This window comes from Phoca vitulina, unplaced genomic scaffold, assembly GCF_004348235.1.
Source record: "Phoca vitulina isolate PV1807 unplaced genomic scaffold, GSC_HSeal_1.0 scaffold3, whole genome shotgun sequence".
Lineage (NCBI taxonomy): Eukaryota > Metazoa > Chordata > Mammalia > Carnivora > Phocidae > Phoca > Phoca vitulina.
The window spans coordinates 16,512,415-16,534,600 of record NW_022589706.1 but is presented as its reverse complement, the minus strand read 5'-3'; the positions used below and the strand labels follow the sequence as shown (position 1 = coordinate 16,534,600).

The 22,186-nt window shown below is 37.3% G+C and overlaps 1 protein-coding gene across 4 annotated transcripts in view; it reads right to left on the bottom strand.

The window, feature by feature from the left end:
- Positions 1 to 22,186, bottom strand: part of TBC1D19 (TBC1 domain family member 19) — a 161,254-nt gene that overhangs the window by 118,004 nt on the left and 21,064 nt on the right. For 3 of the 4 annotated variants that reach the window (XR_004298839.1, XM_032400137.1, XM_032400138.1), the window contains exons 2-3: positions 2,893 to 2,965; positions 1,884 to 1,929 (exon numbers count right to left, since the gene is read on the bottom strand). The exons of the other annotated variant lie outside the window; for it this stretch is intronic. Coding sequence is in view for 2 of the 3 variants with exons in the window: in XM_032400137.1 (XP_032256028.1) it covers positions 1,884 to 1,929; positions 2,893 to 2,965 (119 nt within the window). In the remaining variant the exon portion in view is untranslated. The remainder of the gene's footprint in view (positions 1 to 1,883; positions 1,930 to 2,892; positions 2,966 to 22,186) is intronic. 4 annotated transcript variants of the gene reach the window in all.

Genomic DNA, 22,186 nt, shown 5'->3' with positions numbered 1-22,186 from the left:
CTTTATTAGGTAAGAACGTGTTTTTTCTACTCTACTTAACCTAGTGAATTCTTCAACTTCACTTTTTGCGCTCTCTACTTGTCCATCTAATGGTTTCTGCCAATGAAAAATGCAACACAGTACACTCAGTCCCCTTTATTCTTCTGATTTATGTTGGGGGAAACACTTCTTCTCCACCCTGGACGTGTCCCTCCCTGTGAAAAGAGCTCCACTACCGTCACATTCTTGGCCTCTCTCCAGGGCTTTACTTGCTACACCACAGAAGAGGTTTAGTGCCTTATCCAACTTTTAAATTTTGGAGTAATAAACTGAACATGCTCACCAATGTTATTTAACTGGAAGGTTAAGTCTATTTAGTTCTGGAGTTCAGTTAAAGGACTCATTTTGCTCTTGCACTAAGCTGTGTCCTCCTATCTAGTCTTTATCAGTAATCGAAGTATAATTTTGATCACCCACTTGCCTTTATGTTTTATCTTATTTCTCAATTTCTTCAAAACCCAAATGAATAAAAAAAGTAGTATTATTTACTCCTTCAAAAATCCCAACAAGTTATTCAAAAATATTTATTTAATGTCTATTGTTAGGATACTGAAAATAAGACAATGAATGAAATACTGTCCCTGCCATCAAGTAAAAAGGCACTCACTGTTCACTCATTGAACAATTTTCAGGAATGGATTAGACTACAAAAATAGCAATCACCAGTAAAATCTCCTCAGATGAGAAGCCACTGTTTGTAATTACACACAACCAGATGCTTTTATTCCACCAGTACTGGAAACAAAGAAAGTTAACAAGCTTCCTGTATAATAGGCAAAGAGAAAAATCACCATGTTCATATTAATTTAAGCAACCTGTGGCATCTCTATACATATTGTACATTTAAAACCTTACTTATCATGATAAACATCTATTCCTTGGTGACTAGTACCAGGGATATGGTCACAGTCCAACTTCAATAGCACTTAAATATGATATTATTTAAGAATTTATAAATCAACTGGGAAAATGGTGACAAGCAAAGAAGTAAATACTAATTTTTAAAATGTGTGTCCAAGCACAGGTCCACAGGCCTTCATCTGCGTCTCTATTTTAGAAACAGTTCTGATAAACTAGATTATCTTGTTTCCCAGTTAACAGCAGATTAGAAGGGACAAGTTAGGAGCAGAAGTGTTAGAATCTAGAGAATGCTAGAACACAGGCACACTGATAGCAGTAAAAAAAAAAAAAAAAAAAAAAAGACATAGGAACTCCATTAGACTATAAACTCCATGAGGGTAGGAATTGATTTCTTGTTCTATACTATATTCCCAGTGCCTAGCATAGTGCTAGCACATGGTAGGGGCTCAATAAATAACTGATGAATAATGGAATATTGAATAAACTATAAAAGCTAACTCTACATCTTTATTCTTTATAATGACAAATAGTTTTATACACCTCAACAGACTCTGAGGGCAAGTCCAGATTAACAAAAACACTGATTTTCTTACTAATGACACCAATTTTGCAAAAAAAAAAAAAAAGTAATTATATTTAGAATGGTTGCTTTATAAAGACAGAAAAAGGGTAATATCCAAAATGGCAACAATAAAAAGAAGTTGATAAGCTTCAGTTATCTGAAATAGTAACTTATTTCCCTAACCTACACTGGATAAATGAATTGTTAATATAAAAATTTTGGTGGTAAAAACCCCACCTATTCATTATTCATTCTCAGGCAGGACTGTAAGTTTTAAATGTATTAACTTACGTGAAATGTTATATAAATACTAATGAAAGATAACAATATAATGAGTGTACACAGCAATACTATATTCATTACTTACAAAGTAAATACAGCTAAACATAACAGTATCTCAAAATAGGTAGGAAAAACTCACACACTCAGTTCACTATAAACAGCATTCTGAAGTTTCTTCTCCCAACCTATTTTTTAAAAAAGAATAAAATATATGAACGTGTTAGTTTTAAAAATAAGCATACATTATAATTAAATTTATCTCACTAAAACTCTAACATCATATTCATTTGTGAAAGAACTTTATCAATCGCCAATTGCTGTGTGTAAGTGTTATTAAGGCATTATTTCCTATACATTCACTATGTCCAGTGGCAAACACTGAGTAGCAAAATTATCAGTATGACACTGTTTTTTAAGTAAAACTATTGTACCATTTTCTCAGGATGGGAGAAATCCTTCTTCCATTGCTCAGTGAATACCAAAACAGTGCTGGCGACTGTACTACTAGTACTATCAGGAATGTGCCAAGGGAAGGGCAAGAAACAGCCAAGCACCTGACAAAGATCGATCATAAGCAATTAGTTACAACTAACCAGCCCGTAAACTCCTGAACAACAGAAACATTATTATGAGGTACCATCAGACCAGTGAGCTTGGCTGCTAACTACTTGAATTTTTCTGGGTAAGTAAACCACTTAACATCTCAATTTCTGTGTGCAAAGGTTAGAATAGGGAACTTCTCTTCTTGCTCTAAAAGAAATTAGCATTTTCTTTTCTTTTCTTTGAAAGGATAGAAAAGAGGAAGGGGAAAAAAGTGTAGAAGGAAAAGAAACCACAAATGAAAAGTAAAAGAGGAAGTGCTTAGTGAGGGAGATTCTTCATACATTGAGGATGTATGTTGATCAGGAAGTAAACAGCATTCAAAACTGATTAATTTAATGCAGTGATTCCCACAGTGTTCCTGAATTTTTGCAGCATTTTATTGAAATATCTGAAAGTTCTAACTCTCATCAAATAGAAACCTATCCACCCACTGTTCCACAATTTTTAATGAGTAATTGGAAGTTTGAGGATAAAGTATTCCCTCCAAATAAAGTATTTCCTTATTTTGCCTTAAAGAATTAGGAGGAAAAAAGCAACTTACAAACCTGATATTTTAAAGAATTCCTTAATATCTTCTTTTAGTGATTCAAGTTTAATCTCAGGTCTCTGAAGACAGGCCTAATTTTAGAAAGAAGAAGAAAAAGAAAGGAAAAGACAGAAGTCAAAAGTAAGTCATTTGGGTTGATATTTAATATGAATGAAAATTTTAAAAAGGAGGGTCCAGATGTGCATACTATTTTAAAAATCCCTTTTTGAAGTCAGAACACTTTAGAATTATCTAGAATAGCTCATAAGAGAGAAGACTTTTTCACCTACTCTTAAAATACAGGATCTGTGGGGGCGCCTGGGTGGCTCAGTCGTTAAGCGTCTGCCTTCGGCTCAGGTCATGATCCCAAGGTCCTGGGATCGAGCCCCGCATCGGGCTCCCTGCTCTGCGGGAAGCCTGCTTCTCCCTCTCCCACTCCCCCTGCTTGTGTTCCCTCTCTCGCTGCGTCTCTCTCTGTCAAATAAATAAAAATCTTAAAAAAAAAAAAAAAATCTTAAAAAAAAAAAAATACAGGATCTGTGATGGTACACTGCAGTCTACTCAAAATATAAAAACTTGCAGCTTATGAATACTTAAATTTTTACCTAGGATTTTTATCTTATGAATATTTAATATCTATTTTTCTAGTAGGAAAAATACTCAGATTTTATAAATTCATTCTCCTAATATTATATCAAACATATACGGCGGCATTTACACCTAATGACCAAAAAAGCCAGTTGCATCCCTTATAAATAGATCTTTGAAAAGTGTCTTCCTCTTCAGATTGCTGCTCAATGCAAACCTTCATTTGTTGTGCATATTTATAGAAAACACATAAAACTATTAGTTCACAAATACTTATTAGTGTCTCCTTCATCTTTAAGTGCATGCTTTCTATTCTACTGGTTTTTCACACTGTAATTTTAACAAAAAGTAATAATTTGTCCAATTTATAATGGCTTTGATTATTTTCAGTGTTGATCTTTCATCACCTAGCTCTTTCTATAAAGTTCTAAAAGTCTATTCCTTAAGAAGGCAATAATTTTAGGATAACTCATGATAAGCATTTCAAACCTAAGAAATCAAAAATTGATCTTATCTTCCACTCATACTTTGTTCCTTCTCTTCTATTTTTTAATCCTTATCACTGAAATTACCATGCACCAGATCTTCTAAGTCAGAAACTTCAGTTATTCTTACTTTCACACTAACCCCTCAAAGATTACACCTCTTTCTGGGAAGATGGCATTGGAGGCAGTGAGTTATTTTTTGGTTTGGGTGGTTTTTTGTTTTATTTGTTAATCTCCCTGATTTCCACATAAAAACAGACCAAGCAACTGAATAGGAAAACCAAAATCCCATGGAAAACATTTACAAAACTTGGTGATAACAAAGTTAAAATACAAGCAGCTGGGGACAAACCAACAGCCATAGACCCGTATGGTATTAGCATTTGTGCAGGAAAAAGCAGAAGGAAGCAGTGGGATATGTGATGGATGTGAAAACAGGAGGACCCCCAAAATAGCCAACACTGTTTTCACTGGAACATATGAAAAGCCAATTTTAGAACAGGAGCTAAAACTTGGAGGGGTTTTGCCTAACTAAAGATAGCAGATGAGGTCTGAAGAGACTGGCAGCCTAGCACCTACGAATTCTTGACACTGACCAACCAGCGCCCCCTTTCCAGACAAGGCCATACTGAGGAGAAAATACTGATAGAGTAATAAAAATTGAGGATGACAGAGAGCCAATGTATTACCTTGAAAACCAGTAAATAAAGGAAAAGGCATGTATCTTGCCTTTCCTATAGAAACTGCATCACAGGGTAACTAAATAATAGATAAGGGGAAATGTCTCTTGATAAAAGTATTCCAGCTAATAACTAAAACAGATGTGATATAATTAGAATATCACCATTTTGCAGCCCCTAATAAATTACTAATTCTAGGCACTGAGAAGAAACAGCTGTTAACAATGCAAAAGACAACCTGGTATTATGTGCTTCTTAACGAAAGAACACTCCACTTGCCAATAGTCATGGCCAAAGGGAGACACCTCAGTCTGATCAAGCCCCTGGTCCAGCTGTCAATTTACAAGTCATACAAAGGACAGAGGAACATGTTAAGCTGCACCATGAGGGTGCAATCAGAAAAATCCAGGATATGAGATATCGTAAAGGTCAAATGGCTCTGTTCTTTAGCTCATAAAGTGTAAGGAAAACAAATGGAAGGAGAGAAAACCTGTTGATTTAAAAAGACATATCAAAAAAACTTCTTTAGGGGCGCCTGGGTGGCTCAGTCGGTTAAGCAACTGATTCTTGGTTTGGCTCAGGTCATGATCTCAGAGTCGTAGGATTGGCCCCATGCCAGGCTCTATGCTCAGTCTGCTTGAGATTCTTTCCCCTTCCCTTTCCCTCCCCTCTGCTCCTCTACCGACTCCTGCTCTCGCGAGCTCTCTCTCTCTCTCTCTCAATCTCAAATAGATAAATAAATTAAATCTTTAAAAAAGTTTAAAAATAAAAAAAAATTTTTAACTTTTTAATTGGCAAGACTGAGAGTGTCTTCATGTGAGGGATATATATTTGGTCAATAAAACTATTCAAAAATGCAGGAAAGTGATTACCATAAAAATCAGGTTGCTTGGGAGAAAGGAGTTTGTGATTGGGGTGGGGCAAATGGAGGGGTTTCTGGTTTGGCTGGCAAAGTTTCATTTTTTTACCAGGGTGGTTGTTCCAAGGTCGTTCATCTTATAATTGATGACATTATAGGTTTGTATTATACAGTTTCTATCTGTGTTTTATTTTACAATAAAAAGCATCAAAAAGGAAAAAGAAAAATATGTTTCCCAATTTATTCCTTCTCTGCATTCTAAAGTCCCACACTTAAGCCTAAATCCTCATCATTTCTCATTTGGATCACTGTAACAGCTTCCGAACCGTACATCTTGCCAATTTATTCAAATTGCAGCTACTCCCCACCTGGCATTTTTACACTCCCTTAGTCTACTTTTTCTTCTTTCTTATCATTTATTACCTCCTTATATGCCATATGACTAATGTATTTACTATGTTTATTGGTATATTGTCTACCATCCTACATTAGAAGTGATAAGCTCCACTAAAACAGATATCTTTGTCTTTCTGTTCACTGTTATGGCCCAAGTGCTTAGAATAGTTACTTCCACACAGTAGGTGATCAATAAATGTTTATTGAGTAAATGAACCAATTTCTCCCTTTATTAATCCATCCTCCAGCATTTCCTTCCTAAAACATAAGGCTTTCCTAACTGCAAATCTCGATAGCATAAACAAGAAATCTAAATTTTTCAACAGGGCACACTTGGCCCTTCAGTGCAGACCAACTTATCTTTCCAAATTCATCAGCTGCTCTTCCACCAAGCTAACAACATCCTGTCTTTTGTCACACCTTCTCCCCCCAGGACACCCTACTCTCTAGTCACAGTGAACTACATTCACTGATCCCCCAACTGTTAAATATTTTAAGGGTTCCAGGCTTTTGTTCATGTTGCTCTTCAGATGCAAGTATTCCCTCACCATCCTGGCAAATACCTACTAGCTTCCAAGACATCCCTCAAATACTACCTCCTTTCTCAATTTGTCCCTACCACTTCCCTACAAAGATAGTACACTCGGTTCCTCTGTTATAGCACTCATCAGATTATATTGTAATTTTCAGCTCACCTATTTTTCTTTTTGACTCTTAAATTCAAAGGACCATGACTTCATTTTTGAATCTCAGGTATTAACTCAGTATTAATTGTTGCTTGACAAAATTATATTGATCAAACCATGTTCTATCCTTTTTATCCAATTTTCACCCAAATAAACAAGGAACTTTATAAAAGTTATTTTTAACTAAGGAGACTGGTTTCCAGTCTGTTATTCCTAGGATTGTAAAAGCTGCAAAACCTTGCTCATTATTCAAAAGTATCAAAGCAAAAGGAAACAGGTTTTCTTTTACTAAGTCTGTATTTGGAAATGACTCTGAGGTAGCATAATTAAAAGAATTTCAAGAGAAAAAATTGGTTATTCCTTCTAAACATTTTCAATATTTTAAGGTTGCTAAACCTCCTAGATATATTTTTTAATCAAAGGCAAACCAAATTCATAATCATCAACATAATTATAAAAATCTTGAGAAATTTGGGGCGCCTGGGTGTTTCAGTTGGCTGGGCATCTGACCCTTGATTTCAACTCAGGTCACGATCTCAGGGTCGTGGGATTGAGCCCCATGTCGAGCTCTGCGCTGAGTGTGGAGCCTGCTTGAGATTCGCTCTCTCCCTCTCTGCCCCATTCCCCCACTCACACTCTCTCAAAAAAAAAAAAAAAAAAAATAGAGAAATTTGAAAATCAAAAGCAGGCCAGTGACAGGAGGACAACATGGTAAGGCAGTTTTCAAACATGTTTTAGCAGCATAATCCTTTTTTCAAATGAAATCTGAACCCAATTAAAAACCCTACTGTAAAAAAAATCTACTATATGAAACATATTGAAAGTGATAGTAGTAGACAATGAAAATAAGTATTCTCTCATTGACTAAGGTATAATTACATTATAAATGCATAGCTTTATCATGATATAGCCTTAATATCCAATCTGTTTTTGTATTTGGTTTTGGTTGCTCAACATAAAGAAAAAGTCTTGATTCACAGAGATAAATGGTTGCACTTTTAATAGCCTTCTTGGCAATCTCAGCACACTCCCAAATTAAACTGCTGTGGGAAATCAAAAGAGGAGTACTTGGAAATTTTATTTTGAAAATAAATCATTGAAGGGGCGCCTAGGTGGCTCAGTCAGATAAGCATCCAACTTTTGATTTCAGCTCAGGTCATGATCTTGTGGGATTGAGCCCTGTGTCAGGTCCCACACTCAGCCTAGAGCCTATTTGAGATTCTTTCTCTCCTTTTCCCTCTGCCTCTCCTCCCACTCATTCTCTAAATCAATCAATTAATCAATAAAATCTTTAAAAAAGAAAACAAATCACTGATATTAGTTATCATAAATACAAAATCAGACAAAGAGCTTCTGATGCTTAAGACTGTTAGAACTACACATATCATGATATTACTACCACATGATGGCTCACTTGTCCCACATCAGGGCAGTATACCATTAAGGGAGCCTCTGTGAGCAGATGCACCTGTGCTCTGCCTACCTTCTGCAGTAGTATCCTCACTTGCACAATGAAACATGAACGCACATGTGCAAACCCAAATATTTTGAAAGACCAGTGCAGAATTATATCCTTCCTCATCAATGACACATTTATAACTGTCTCTAATATATGAAGATGACGAAAGGAACAGCATTTTTTCCTGGGACTTCTCTAGAGACAAGTTAATTTGGCAGCATAACAGTGGATTATGAAGTATTTAATATAACAACAAAGCATTTGAAAGAGTGGTGCTTCTTAATATATTTTTTAAATTAAGAATTTTTAAATAAATAGGACATTTTCTGAGTCCTTGGGTATAACAGATTTTAAAACTATTTGGGACTAAATGAGGATAGGATTTGGCATCACAAGATTCTGAATTATCTCTCTCTTTTATTATCTTAGTCAAGTCATTTGACTTGTATCTCAGTGTTCTTTATTTAATAGGGAAGGTAACACCTGAACTAACTAGGTCATTGTGAGACTTAAATAAAAAAATTTTCAAAGTTATTTTTAGTTGGGAAGTCCAGTGTAAATTAAAGTTGTGTTATAAAATATGAGGTATCCAGCTGACAATGGTCTAAATGTAAAAGACTAGCAGGCAGGGAGTGCCTGGAAGTAAAGGTTTTTTTTAAAAATCTACAACAAAATTTAACCCTTTCTTTAAACAAAACACCTCTAACTCACTATAAGAGCTGGTAAAAATATGATAAAAAATATAATCCAGGGATGCCTGGGTGGCTTAGTTGGTTAAGCACCTGCCTTTAGCTCAGGTCATGATCCCAGAGTCCTGCGATCAAGCCCATCGGGCTCTCTGCTCAGAGGGGAGGCTGCTTCTCCCTCTCCCTCTGCCTGCCACTCACCCTGCTTGTGCTTACTCTCTCTGTTTGTCAAATAAATAAAATCTTTAATATATATATAATACATATACATTTACATATTATATATATTTATATATTAATATATATATAAAATCCAGCAAGTGTTACATTACCCTGCATATATTCTTCACTCATTTATGTTGATATTTTTGACATCCTCCACCATTCTGCATTCTAAAAACACATGACCGTCTTTGCTCCCGCTGCCCTTGACACACACACACACACACACACACACACACACACAAATTCAGTTTCTTTCTACTTCCACCAGAACAGTCTTAATCCAAAGCATTGGCCACTGACAATCTTAAATTTCTAAACCTGGTAAGTAAAGAAAACGAGAAGCAAAGTGGCTGATGTTGTGGCTGAGTCCAAGAAGCTGGGAGGTAACCTGAGACTAAATACTGCATGAAGTACTAACCAGGGCATAGCAAGGTCTAAAAAGGGGGTTCCAAGGATCTTTTAACTCCCTTTAAAGAGGCCCCATCCTCTCCACTTCTCACTATGCCATCATGCAAATCCTGGACTTCATTTTTCTGTGTCTGAAGAATCACAGAATTTCAGGGTTAAAAGAAGTTACAGAGTTCTTCTAGGTCAACTAACCATTTAATAAAACTGTCTTCTTCAAGTGGTTTTCTAGCTTAGGAACTCTAAACTAGGGTGAGAGTTAAGATGGTCGAGTGATGGGGAGACCCTGGGCTTGCCTCATCCCTCAAACACAGCTAGACCAACATCAAATCATTTTGAACAACTAGGAAATCGATCTGAAGATTAACAATCTGCACAATTAGAGGGCGGTGCAAGGTTCAGAGACGTGAGCTGGGGGAGGGAAAAACCACCATGCCATGGAGGGAAGGGAGCCTTTTACATGGAGAGAAGTCAGGGAGAGAGGGGGAGAGAGCAGTGGGGAGGGTTCCTGCAAGATGCTGTGGTGTGGGGATCCCCTGGGTCACACTGGGAGGGAACATGCCCCTTCCTGGAGTACATTTGGAAGAGGGTATATTGCCTCTCCAAGGACTAAAGGCCCATTAGGTGCCGCTGAGTGGCTGTTCAACAGCCTGGGACAGAGGCTCACTTGGAGGGCAGAAAACCTGATCACAGCTTTTCGCTGTGATCATAGACTCCAGGCACCTGTGTGGCCCTACAGCTGCTTTTCTGAGACAGAGCAGTGCCAGGCACAGCGCTGTGAGGCTCTCCTCCAGGGGAGGGGAGTGGGTCCACGCCTTGCTAGGTCCTTTAAGATTTCAAGTTTTGAACCCCAGCCACACCAGAGATAAAACACAGGAGAACAATGGCTTGGGCACAGACAGATTGAGGGCAGGAATCTGACAGAAGCCTGGAACACAGGAAGGGAGATTGTTTGCTCTTCTATGAGAGCTTTCTGAACAACAGCACCCCTGAGTTCCCCTCCCTGGGGGAAGAAAGAGAAGGGTGACGCCATCTTCCCCACCACACACCTCCACCCCCCCCCCCCCCCCCCAACCCCCCCCCCCCCCCCCCCCGCCCCCAACCAGCACCATGAGACTTCAGAGAGAAACACAGTACCCCCAGTGGAGGCTGGAGTTGCTTACAACAAACCCCACCCCCCTGTGCCTGGTAGGGGCATTTTTACTAGGGCAGGTCTGACTGTGAGCCAATGCAGCAGGCCTCTCCCCCAGAGGACGAACACAGGCCCTCTGCAAGTGCCAAGTCAAATGATCATAGAGTGCTCTAAAGCATCAGTTTCAGTTCTGGTGAAAATAGAACCAGGTTGGTTTTTTTTTTTTCCCCCTTTCTTCTTTGGAATCAGGCTTATAGTTTTTTGTTCATTTGTTTCTATGTTTGTTTGTTTCCTTTTCTCGTTTCTTGGATCAGGCTGTTTTTTTCCTATTCTTTTTTCCTTCTTTTTTTCTTTTTCTTTGGAATCAGGCTTATAGTATTTTGTCTGTTTGTTTGCTTTTCTGTTCCTTTTCCTTTTATCTTCATCAGGGCTTGTTTGTGTGTTTGTTTGTTTCAGGCTTATCTTAACAAACAAATCAAAGCACACCTAGTTAAAGGTCCAAACACTTCCCACAGCAAGCAAGGAGGAACTCTGCAGAGGGCTGACCTGTGGGAAAGAGCAGCCAAAACACATTAGCAGAGTGCACACAGACACACTTCCTGAAGTGCCAGGCCCTGGACAATGTATGACCCCCTTCTTAATATAGTATTACTCTTAGGAGCAGTAAACATAACAAGCTTTCATAACATGCAAAAGACACAAACCTAGACATAATGACAAAATGGAGGAATTCTCCCCAAAGGAAAGATCAAGAAGAAATCACAGCCAAAGATTTGCTCAAAACAGATATAAGCAATATACCTGATTAAGAATTTAGAACAAAACTCATAAGACTACTAGCCAGGCTTGAAAGAAGCATAATAGACACCTTGCTGAGGAGATAAAAGACCTAAAAAGTAGTCAGGATGAACTAAAAAATACTGTAACTGAGATGCAAAACCAACTGGATGTAATCACAACATGGATGGAAGAAGCAGAGGAATTAATAGTTGATACAGAAGATAAAATTATGGAAAATAATGAAGCTGAAAAGAAGAGTGAAATAAAACTATTAGATCATGAATATAGACTTAGGGAACTCAGGGATTCCACAAAGCACAATAATATCCATATCATAGGAGTCCCAGAAGAAGAAGAGTGGGGGAGAGGGACAGAAGGTTTATTTGAACAAATTATAGCTGAGAACTTCCCTAATCTGGGGAAGGAAACAGGCATTCAAGTCCAAGAGGCCCAGAGAAACCCCCTCAAAATCAACAAAAACAGGTCAACACCAAGACATATCATAGTGAAACTTGCAAAATACAAAGATAAAGAGAGAATTCTGAAAGCAGCTAGGGACAAAAGGTCCTTAACCTACAAGGGTGGACACATAAGGTTAGCAGCAGACCTGTCCACAGAAACTTGGCAGGCCAGAAAAAAGTGGCATGATATATTCAACATGCCAAATGGGAAAAACATGCAGCCAAGAATACTATATCCAGCAAGGCTGGCATTCAGAATGGAAGGAGAGATAAAGAGTTTCCAAGACAAGCAAAAACTAAAGGAGTTCATGAATACTAAACCAGCTTTGCAAGAAATATTAAAGGAGACCCTTTGAGCAGGAAAGAGAGGCCAAAAGCAACAAAGACTAGAAAGGAACACAGACAATCTACATGAACAGTGACTTTACAGGTAATACAATGGCACTAAATTCATATCTATCAATAATTAGTCTAAATGTAAATGAACTAAATGCTCCAATCAAAGAACATTGGGTGTCAGAATGGATAAAAAATAAGACCCATCAATATGCTGCTTACAAAAGACTCATTTTAGACCCAAAGACACCTCCAGATTGAAGGTGAGGGGGTAGAGAACCATCTATCATGCTAATGGACATCAAAAGAAAGCTGAAGTAGCCCTACTTATATCAGACAAACTATATTTTAAAACAAAGACTGTAATAGATGAAAAAGGGCACTATATCATAATAAAGGGGTCTATCCAACAAGAAGATTTAACAACTGTAAATATTTATGTCCCCAACTTGGGAGCAACCAAATATATAAATCAATAACAAACTTAAAGAAACACATTGATAATAATACAATAATAGTAAGGGACTTTAACACCCTACTCACAGCAATGGACAAATCATCTAAGCAGAAGATCAACAAGGAAACAATGACTTTGAATGACACACTGGACCAGATGGACTTAACAGATATATTCAGAGTATTTCATCCTAAAGCAGCAGAATCTACATTCTTTTTGAGTGCACATGGAACAATCTCCAGAATAGATCACATATTGAGTCACAAATCAAGCCTAGACCAGTACAAAAAGATTGAGATTATACCATGGTGTTTTCAGGCCATGCTATAAAACCTGAAGTCATAGAAAATTTGGAAAGACCACAAATACATGGAGGTCAAAGAACATCCTACATGGGTTAACCAGGAAATTAAAAAAGAAATTAAAAAAAAAAATACATGGAAGCAAATGAAAATGAAAACAAAAACATGACATTCCAAAACCTTTGGAATGCAGCAAAGGCAGTCATAAAAGGTAAGTATATAGCAATACAGGCCTTCCTCAAGAAGCAAGAAAAGTCTCAAATACACAACCTAACCTTACACCTAAAGGAGCTGAAAAAAAAGAACAGCAAAAAAAGCCTAAAACCAGCAGAAGGGCAATCATTAAGATTAGAACAGAAATAAATGATACAGAAATTAAAAAAAAAAAAAAAAAAACAGAAACTTGGAGCTGGTTCTTTGAAAGAATTAACAAAAATTGACAAATCCCTAGCCAGACTTATAAAAAAGAAAAGAGGAAGAACCCAAATAAATAAAATCACGAATGAAAGAGGAGATATTACAACCAATACCAAAGGAATACAAACAATTATAAGATATTATTATGAGCAATTACATGCCAACAAATTGGGCAATCTGGAAGAAATGGATAAATTACTTGGATAAACAACCAAAACTGAAGCAGGAGGAAACAGAAAACCTGAACAGATCCATAACCAGCAAAGTAACTGAATCAGTAATAAAAGATCTCCCAACAAACAAGAGTCCAGATGGCTTCCCAGAGGAATACTACCAAACAGTTAAAGAAGAATTAATACCTCTTCTTCTGAAGCTTTTCCAAAAAAAAATATATAGAAAAGGAAGGAAAACTTCCAAACCCATTCTATGAGGCCAGCATTACCTTGATCCCAAAACTAGACAAAGACCCCACTAAAAAAGGAGAATTATAGACCAATGTCCCTGATAAACATGGATGCAAAAATTCTCAACAAGATACTAGCTAATTGAATCCAACAGTACATTAACAGGATTATTTACCATGATCAAATGGGATGTATTCCTGGGCTGCAGGGGTGGTTCAATATTCACAAATCAATTAATGTGATACATCACATTAATAAAAGGAAGGATAAGAACCATATGATCCTCTCAAAAGATGCAGAAAACACATTTGGCAAAATACAGCATCCTTTCTTGATAAAAACCATCAAGAAAGTAGGGATAGAAGGAACATACCTCAACATCACAAAGGCCATATATGAAAGATGCACAGCTAATATCATCCTCAATGGGGACAAACTGAGAGCTTTTCCCCTAAAGTCAGGAACACAGCAGGGATGTCCATTCTCACCACTGTTGTTCAACACAGTATTAGAAGTCCTAGCCTCAGCAATCAGACAACAAAAAGAAATAAAAGGCATCCAATAGGCAAGGACGAAGTCAAACTTTTACTCTTTGCAGATGACATGATAATCATTGTAGAAAACCTGAGAGACTCCACCAAAAAATTGCTAGAACTCATAGAGGAATTTAGCAAAGTCATAGGATATAAAATCAATGTACAGAAATCTGTTGCATTTTTATGCACCAATAATGAAGCAGCAGAAAGAGAAATCAAGGAATCAATCCCATCTACAATTGTACCAAGACCATAAGATACCTAGGAATAAAACTAACCAAAGAAGTAAAATATCTGTACTCTGAAAACGATAGAACAATTATGAAAGAAATTGAAGAAGATATGAAGAAATGGAAAACCTTCCATGCTCATGGACTGGAAGAACAAATATTATTAAAATGTCTATACTACCCAGGGGTGCCTGGGTGTCTCAGTCATTAAGCGTCTGCCTTCGGCTTGGGTCATGGTCCCAGGGTCCTGGGATCGAGCCCCGCGTCGGGCTCCCTGCTTGGCGGGAAGCCTGCTTTCCCCTCTCCCACTCCCCCTGCTTGTGTTCCCTCTCTCACTGTGTCTCTCTCTGTCAAATAAATAAATAAAATCTTAAAAAAAAAAAAAAAGTCTATACTACCCAAAGCTATCTACACATTCAATGCAGTCCCTACCAAAATAACACCAGCATTTTTTATAGAGCTAGAACAAATAATTCTAAAATTTGTAGGGAACGAGAAAAGACTGAGTAATCAAAGGAATGTTGAAAAAGAAAAGCAAAGCTGGTGGCCTCACAATCCTGGACTTCAAGCTCTATTACAAAGCTGTAATCATCAAGACAGTATGGTACTGGCACAAAAACAAACACATAGATCAATGGAACAGAATAAAAGAATCCAGAAATGGTAACCCACAACTCTATGGTCAACTAATCTTTGACAAAGCAGGGAAGAATATCCAATGGAAAAAAGACAGTCTCTTTAACAAATGGTGTTGGAAAAACTGGACAGTGACATGCAGAAGAATGAAACTGGACCACTTTCTTACACCATACACAAAAATAGACTAAAAATGGATGAAAGACCTAAATGTGAGACAGGAAACACCAAAATCCTAGAGGAGAACACAGGCAGCAACTTCTTTGACCTTGGCTGTAGCAACTTCTTACTACATGTGTCTCCAGAGGCAAGGGAAACAAAAGCAAAAATGAACTATTGGGACTTCATCAAGATAAAAACCTTCTGCACAGTGAAGGAAATAATCAACAAAACTAAAAGGCAACCTACGGGATGGGACAAGATATTTGCAAATGACATATAGGATAAAGGGCTAGTATCCAAAATCTATAAAGAACTTATCAAACTCAACATCTAAAAAATAAAAAATACAGTAGAGAAATGGGCAGAAAACATGAATAGACATTTCTCCAAAGAAGACAAACAAATGGCTAACAGACACATGAAAAAATGCTCAACATCACTCAACATCAGGGAAATACAAATCAAAACTACAGTAAGATACCACCTCACAACTGTCAGAATGGCTAAAATTAACAACACAGGAAACAATAGATGTTGGCGAGGAAGCAGAGAAAGGGGAACCCTTTTACACTGTTGGTGGGAATGCAAATTGGTGCAGCCACTCTGGAAAAGAGTATGGAGGTTCCTCAAAAAGTTAAAAATAGAGCTACCTTACCACCCAGCAATTACACTACTATGTATTTATCCAAAGGATACAAAAATACTGATTCAAAGAGGTACATGCACCCCGATATTTATAGCAGTATTATCAACAATAGCCAAATTATGAAAAGAGCCCAAATGTTCATCGACTGACAAATGGATAAAGAAGATGTGGTATAGATATATACAATGAAATATTATTCAGCCATCAAAAACAAAGAAATCTTGCCATTTGCAAGGATGTGGCTGCAACTAGAGTGTATTATGCTAAGCAAAATGCTAAGCCAAATAAACAGTCAGAGAAAGACAAATACTATATGATTTCACTCATATGTGGAATTTAAGTAACAAAACAGATGAACACAGAGGAAGGGAAAGAAAAATAAAATAAGATAAAAACAGAGAGGAGGGCAAACTATAAGAGACTCTTAACTATAGAGAACAAATTAAGGGTTGCTGGAGGAGAGGTGGGTGGGGAGATGGGCTAAATGGGTGATGGATACTAAGGAGAGCACATGTTATGGTGAGCACTGGGTGTTATATGTAAGTGATGAATCACTAAATTCTACTCCTGAAAGAAAGGAAGAAAGAAAAGAAAAAAGAAAAGAAAAGAAAAGAAAAGCTCTAAACTAGCTTTCTAGTTTAGAAACTCACTACATCCCTACCTTAGCCAATTCCACCTTTGAATTATTAATTAGAAAATTCTTTATTATGAGCTAAAATTGATTCCTCATACCATATTCCACCATCACACCCCCCACACACATACACAATGTCACAAAATATAAACTTAATCCCTTTTCTATTGGAGACCTCCAAATATTCAAAGAAAGCTACTGAGTCTTCCCTAAAAGCTTCTTTTCTCAAGGTCACATTATTTCCAGATTCTCCAAGTTCTCTTCGTATGACAGATTCTTCTTACCACCCTGCCCACTCTTCTATGAGCAAAGTCCAGTCCAACTTGTCCACTACCATAGTAACTTCCTAACTGATCTCTCTACTTTACTCATTTCACTAGACCACTGATTCTCAAACTTTTAAACCTCAGGACTCTCACTCTCTTAAAAATTGAGGCTCTAAGAGTACTTTCTTTATGTGGATTATACCTACTGATATTTACAGATTCAGAAATTAAAACAGAAAAAAAAACACCTTATTTGTTTATTAGTATGGAATTTCCCCCCCAAAAAATTAGAAACTGAATTACCTCATGATCCAGCAATTTCAATTCTGGGTACGTACTTGAACATATATTTGTACACTCATGTTCATAGCAGCATTATTCACAGTAAGTAAAATGTGGAAGCAACCCAAATGTCCACAGATAAATGAATGGATAAGCAATATGTGATATGTACACACAATGAAATACTACTCAGTCCTTAAAAAGGAAGAAAATCCTGACACATATACAACATGGATGAACCTTGAAAACATCATGCTAAGTGAAATAAGCCTGTGACAAAAAGACAAATAGTATATGATTTCACATATATGAGGTACACAGAACAATCAAATTCATTGAGACAGAAAGTAGAATGTTGGTTGTGGGGGGCTATGGGGAAGGTGGGAATGGAGAGTGTATTTAATGGGTACAAAGTTCTATTTTGGGATGAAAAAGTACTGGAAACGGATGGTTACTGATGGTTGCACAACAATGTGAATGTACTGAATGCCACTGAACTATACACTTAAAAATGGTAAATTTTATGCATATTTTACCACAATAAAAATATTTATTTATCTGTTTAAAAATAACACTATAGGGCACTGGGTGGCTCAGTCGTTAAGCATCTGCCTTTGGCTCCGGGTCCTGGGATTGAGCCCCACATCGGGCTCCCTGCTCAGCAGGAAGCCTGCCTTCTCCCTCTCCCACTCCCCCTGTTTGTGTTCCCTCTCTCGCTGTGTCTCTCTCTGTCACATAAATAAATAAAATCTTAATAAATAAATAAATAAATATAACACTATATAACCCATTATATATTAGCCTAAATATTTTTATTTAAAAGAACTGTATTTTCAGACACAAAAAATCAGTGAGAAAAGGAGGCATTGCTTTACATTTCTGCAAATCTCTGATGTTTGGCTTAACTGAAGACAATTGGATCCTTCAGTCTGCTGTGATATTCCATCTGTGGCACTATGTTATTTTGATTGATGTATATGAAAAAGATCAGTGTCACACAGATATGTAACTGGAAAAGGGAAGGGTATTTTAATATCCTTCTCAGATATTGTAGATATTCTCCTGTGATAGTATACCAAAATTTGACTAGTAGTTTCCTAAAAATTAGTTGCAGTGTGGAATCTGAACCTCAGTAAAGTTTTCACGCTTTATTACATAAACATGTAATGCTCTGCCTTGCACTTTGAACCAATCTTCTACCTATATATGATTTCATAACATTATGCATTGATCATTTTGAATATTATTAAGTGATGCAGTGGACACATTTCATTAAACAATATCAAAAGTAACATTCTTTAACATCACCATAAATATCATCAGAAAAGTCTTTAAGTATTGAGGAGCCGTCAAGTTCACAGTGATGAATTCAAGTTTTTCTAGAATCTAAGTGTCTTTCATCTCTGTATCCCAAGAATCAGCACAATAGCTATCACATAGTACATACTTCATAAACATGTTCTCAATGAATGCATTTGCACTAGAGATTCCTTAGACCTACACCTGCAAAACCCCATAGGAAACACAAGATGATTGCCCTTGTTTTCTGAAATTTTTAGTCTAGACATGAAGATACCCAATAAAAAAAAAAAAAAAACTAATGCTACTATAAGAAAAAAATACGTTACAACAGAGATATCATCCTTAGAGACAGGAACAATTCTAATTGAAGACCTGGAAAAAGGGGAAAAAGAGGAGTATAGGCTAAGTAAACAGACTGAACAAAGGCATAGGGATGTTCTTGTGCACTATCACTTTGTGGAATAGCAAAAGTTCCAAGAGAATGTAGGAAAGAATAAAGTGGAAGATGAAGCTGGAACACTCTCTCCTATTCCTATTTATTGAACTCACCAGTGACAGATTAATATTCTTTAAAAAATCCTTCATGTCTTCACCCTCCTCAAAATACCTCAATGACCCCTTCAGTACCTACAGAATAAAAGCAAATTCATTCTGGTATTTATGATCTTCTAAAAACCTAGTCCTACCCAACTTATATAATCTTATCTTTTGTTGGGAAGGAAAAATTTTCCTCTAGCCTTCAGAGATTCTTCCAGCTGGTCTAAGAATTAAATTGACATGAAACAGAATAACAGGAGAAAATCAAATTTAATTTCATACATATGGGAAATCCACATACATAAGAGGTTCAAAATAGAAAGGTAAAATGAGGTATATGTGCCATCCTGAGCTAAAGAATGGGTTAGAAACCTGGGGCTTCAAAGGGAAGGAAGGTAATCCACAGAGAGTAAGAAGAGCAGATGTTTCATAATTAGATGTTTGCCCTCAGATAAAATTTATCTCTGGTAGTAACACTTATTCTGGGAAACACCCAATTTAGATTCTTCTAGGTAGTTAAGTGCAGAAGTTTCTTTTGAGCCTGCAGGATCTCAACTGCCTTCAGCTCAAAACAGTCCACATACCAAAGTGGCACATTTTGGGGAGACTTGTTCTGAACTCCTTCACTCTTTAGAAGTGCCCTACAACAGAAAACTTCTGCTTAACCTTCTCGCTGTTCCTATATTGGGAATTCACTCCAACCTTCCCTCCTTGAGAGCTAGCCAAGCCTTCTCTACCCCCATCTGTGTCCTTTCAGTATATTTATATCCTAGTATATGCCTATGGATTTACATTCTTCTTTCAGTATTAATTAAACACTTCCTATGTGCCAGTTGCTGAACATAAAAAGAAAAACAAGACATGATTTTCCCTCACTCTTGAGGAACTCACAATGTATTGAGGGACATAAAAAGCTGGGGTGCCTGGCTGGCTTAGCCAGTAAAGCATGTGACTCTTGATCCTGGGGTCGTAAGTTCGAGCCCCACACTGGGTGTAGAGATTACTTTAAAAAAAAAAAAAAAGCTAAGAAAAAGTGTGATAAATAAATGCTGTTTCCTGCATCAATCCACAAACATTCTTCTCATTAACATCACTGTTTTGGACGTTGGCTAATTTTTCCCATCACCACCACAGAAGAGGGGCTCAATTAAAACATGCTGAATTGGGTATCTCCATTCCTTCCTAATATTTTTGGTTCTTTATGAAATGGTAGACCATATCTGTTTCTGTAATCCAAGTAGTCCCAGTGGACATGCATTGTAGCCAGGAATGAGTTTTAGTTACAAATTGGAAATTTTGGCACTATGCAAGCTGACCATGCCTTACACTCAATCTGTGTTGTATAATTCAAACCCTACTTTGGTTTCTCTCACCTGAAGATAGATTCCTCACTGGTTTTCTTTTGCTGACATCCCAAAGCTGACCCACTTCTCTGCCAGCACTGTCTGTCTTATCCCCCTTATTCCACATCTTTACTTCTTAGCCTCCTTTCATAATATACTTTATGCCTGAGCCAGTCTTCAGTTCACATTTAGTTATCAATCTTTTCTCTCTTGTTTCAGCTTTGCCTTACCTAATTCAAAAACCCTATATGACCTTCTCTAAGCAACTCAGTGCTGAAATAAAATGCAAAGAGATATACTTACTTATTCAAAGCAATCCCATATATTAATAGTTATCTTACCTGCACCACCACCCCAGTACATAAATTCTATGGAGAAAAGAGGTTTCTTATTTTGAAATGCTATACACAATAATTCATTTCTACATTGTTGTTAGAAGGTGGGGGAGAGACAGTAAAGTATCCCCCAAATTGAGAAGGCACTTTGATGGTGCAACCACTCTGGAAAACAGTACGAAGTTTCCTCAAAAAGTTAAAAATAGAGCTACCCTACAATCCAGCAATTGCGCTACTAGGTATTTACCCAAAGGATACAAACATACTGATTTGAAGGGGCACATGCACCCCAGTGTTTATAGCAGCATTACCAACAATAGCCAAATTATGGAAAGAACCCAAATGTCCATTGATTGATTAATGGATAAAGAAGATGTGATATATATGTACAATGGAATATTACTCAGCCATCAAAAAGAATGAAATCTTGCCATTTGCAACAATGTAGATAGAGCTTGAGTGTATTATGCTAAATGAAATGCGTCAGTCAGAGAAAGACAAATACCACATGATTTCATTCATATGTGGAATTTAAGAAACAAAACGGAGGAATAGAGGGGATGGGGAAAAAAAGAGAGAGATAGGAAGGCAAACCATAAGAGACTTTTAACTTTAGAGAACAAACTGAGGGTTGCTGGAGGGGAGATAAATGGGGGATGGGCCAAATGGGTGATGGGTATGAGAGACGGCACTTACTGTTTTGAGCACTGGGTGTTATATGTAAGTGATGAATCACTAAATTCTATTCTTGAAACCAGTATTACACTATATGTTAATTAATTAAAATGTAAATAAAAAACTGATACCAAATCAATCAATCAATCAATAAAAGAGAGAGAGAAGGCACTTTGAGACCAGAAAATGAAACTCCATACAAGTTACAGAGAGCTTTGCCAGGTAACTTACTGACAGGGGTGGATCAGGCAGATGACGATTCAGGTGCTGTATAGTTATTCTCCACAAAGTCTAGACCTTAGTCCACAGATTTTATAGTGTGACAGGATGTGCAGAAGGGCAGTGTAGTGAGATTAAAGGGTCTGCATGCACCTCAAAGGCTTTCCAGGCACCTAATTAACAGCTAACCTTTAATTAGATCTTGTGGTACCACCTGTGCATCAGGAAGGAGAAAGACTATGTTATCTTTAATGGATTCATGGGAGGTCAAAGCAAGCCTCCCCCCATCCTAGCCTTGGTGGGCATTTCCAAGTTACGTATATTAATCTCCAAAGAGCCAGGAACACGTAGCTCCAAGAAAGGTCATCCAGTGAACATGACAAAATGAAGGGCCAAAGATGCAGTCAGTATTGTCAGCACTCCTACAATTGTCTTACTTTCCAGGATTAAAGAACACAACAATAGCCAAGACCGATATGGGTAAGAATGACACCAGTCCTTGGTTCACACTAAACACAATCAGAGTCCCTGAATTATTAATTTATATATCAACTTCAGTAGTCCAATCTGAAGCTTAACCATATATATGCCAAATCCTATCCTAGAGAGAAAAAAAAAGACAGAAGATGGTAAGTTCTACTCATGGTACAGGCCTTTCAATACCAATACATGTTCTGGGGCACCTGGGTGGCTCAGTCAGTTAAGCATCTGCCTTCAGCTCAGATCATGATCCCAGGGACCTGGGATCAAGC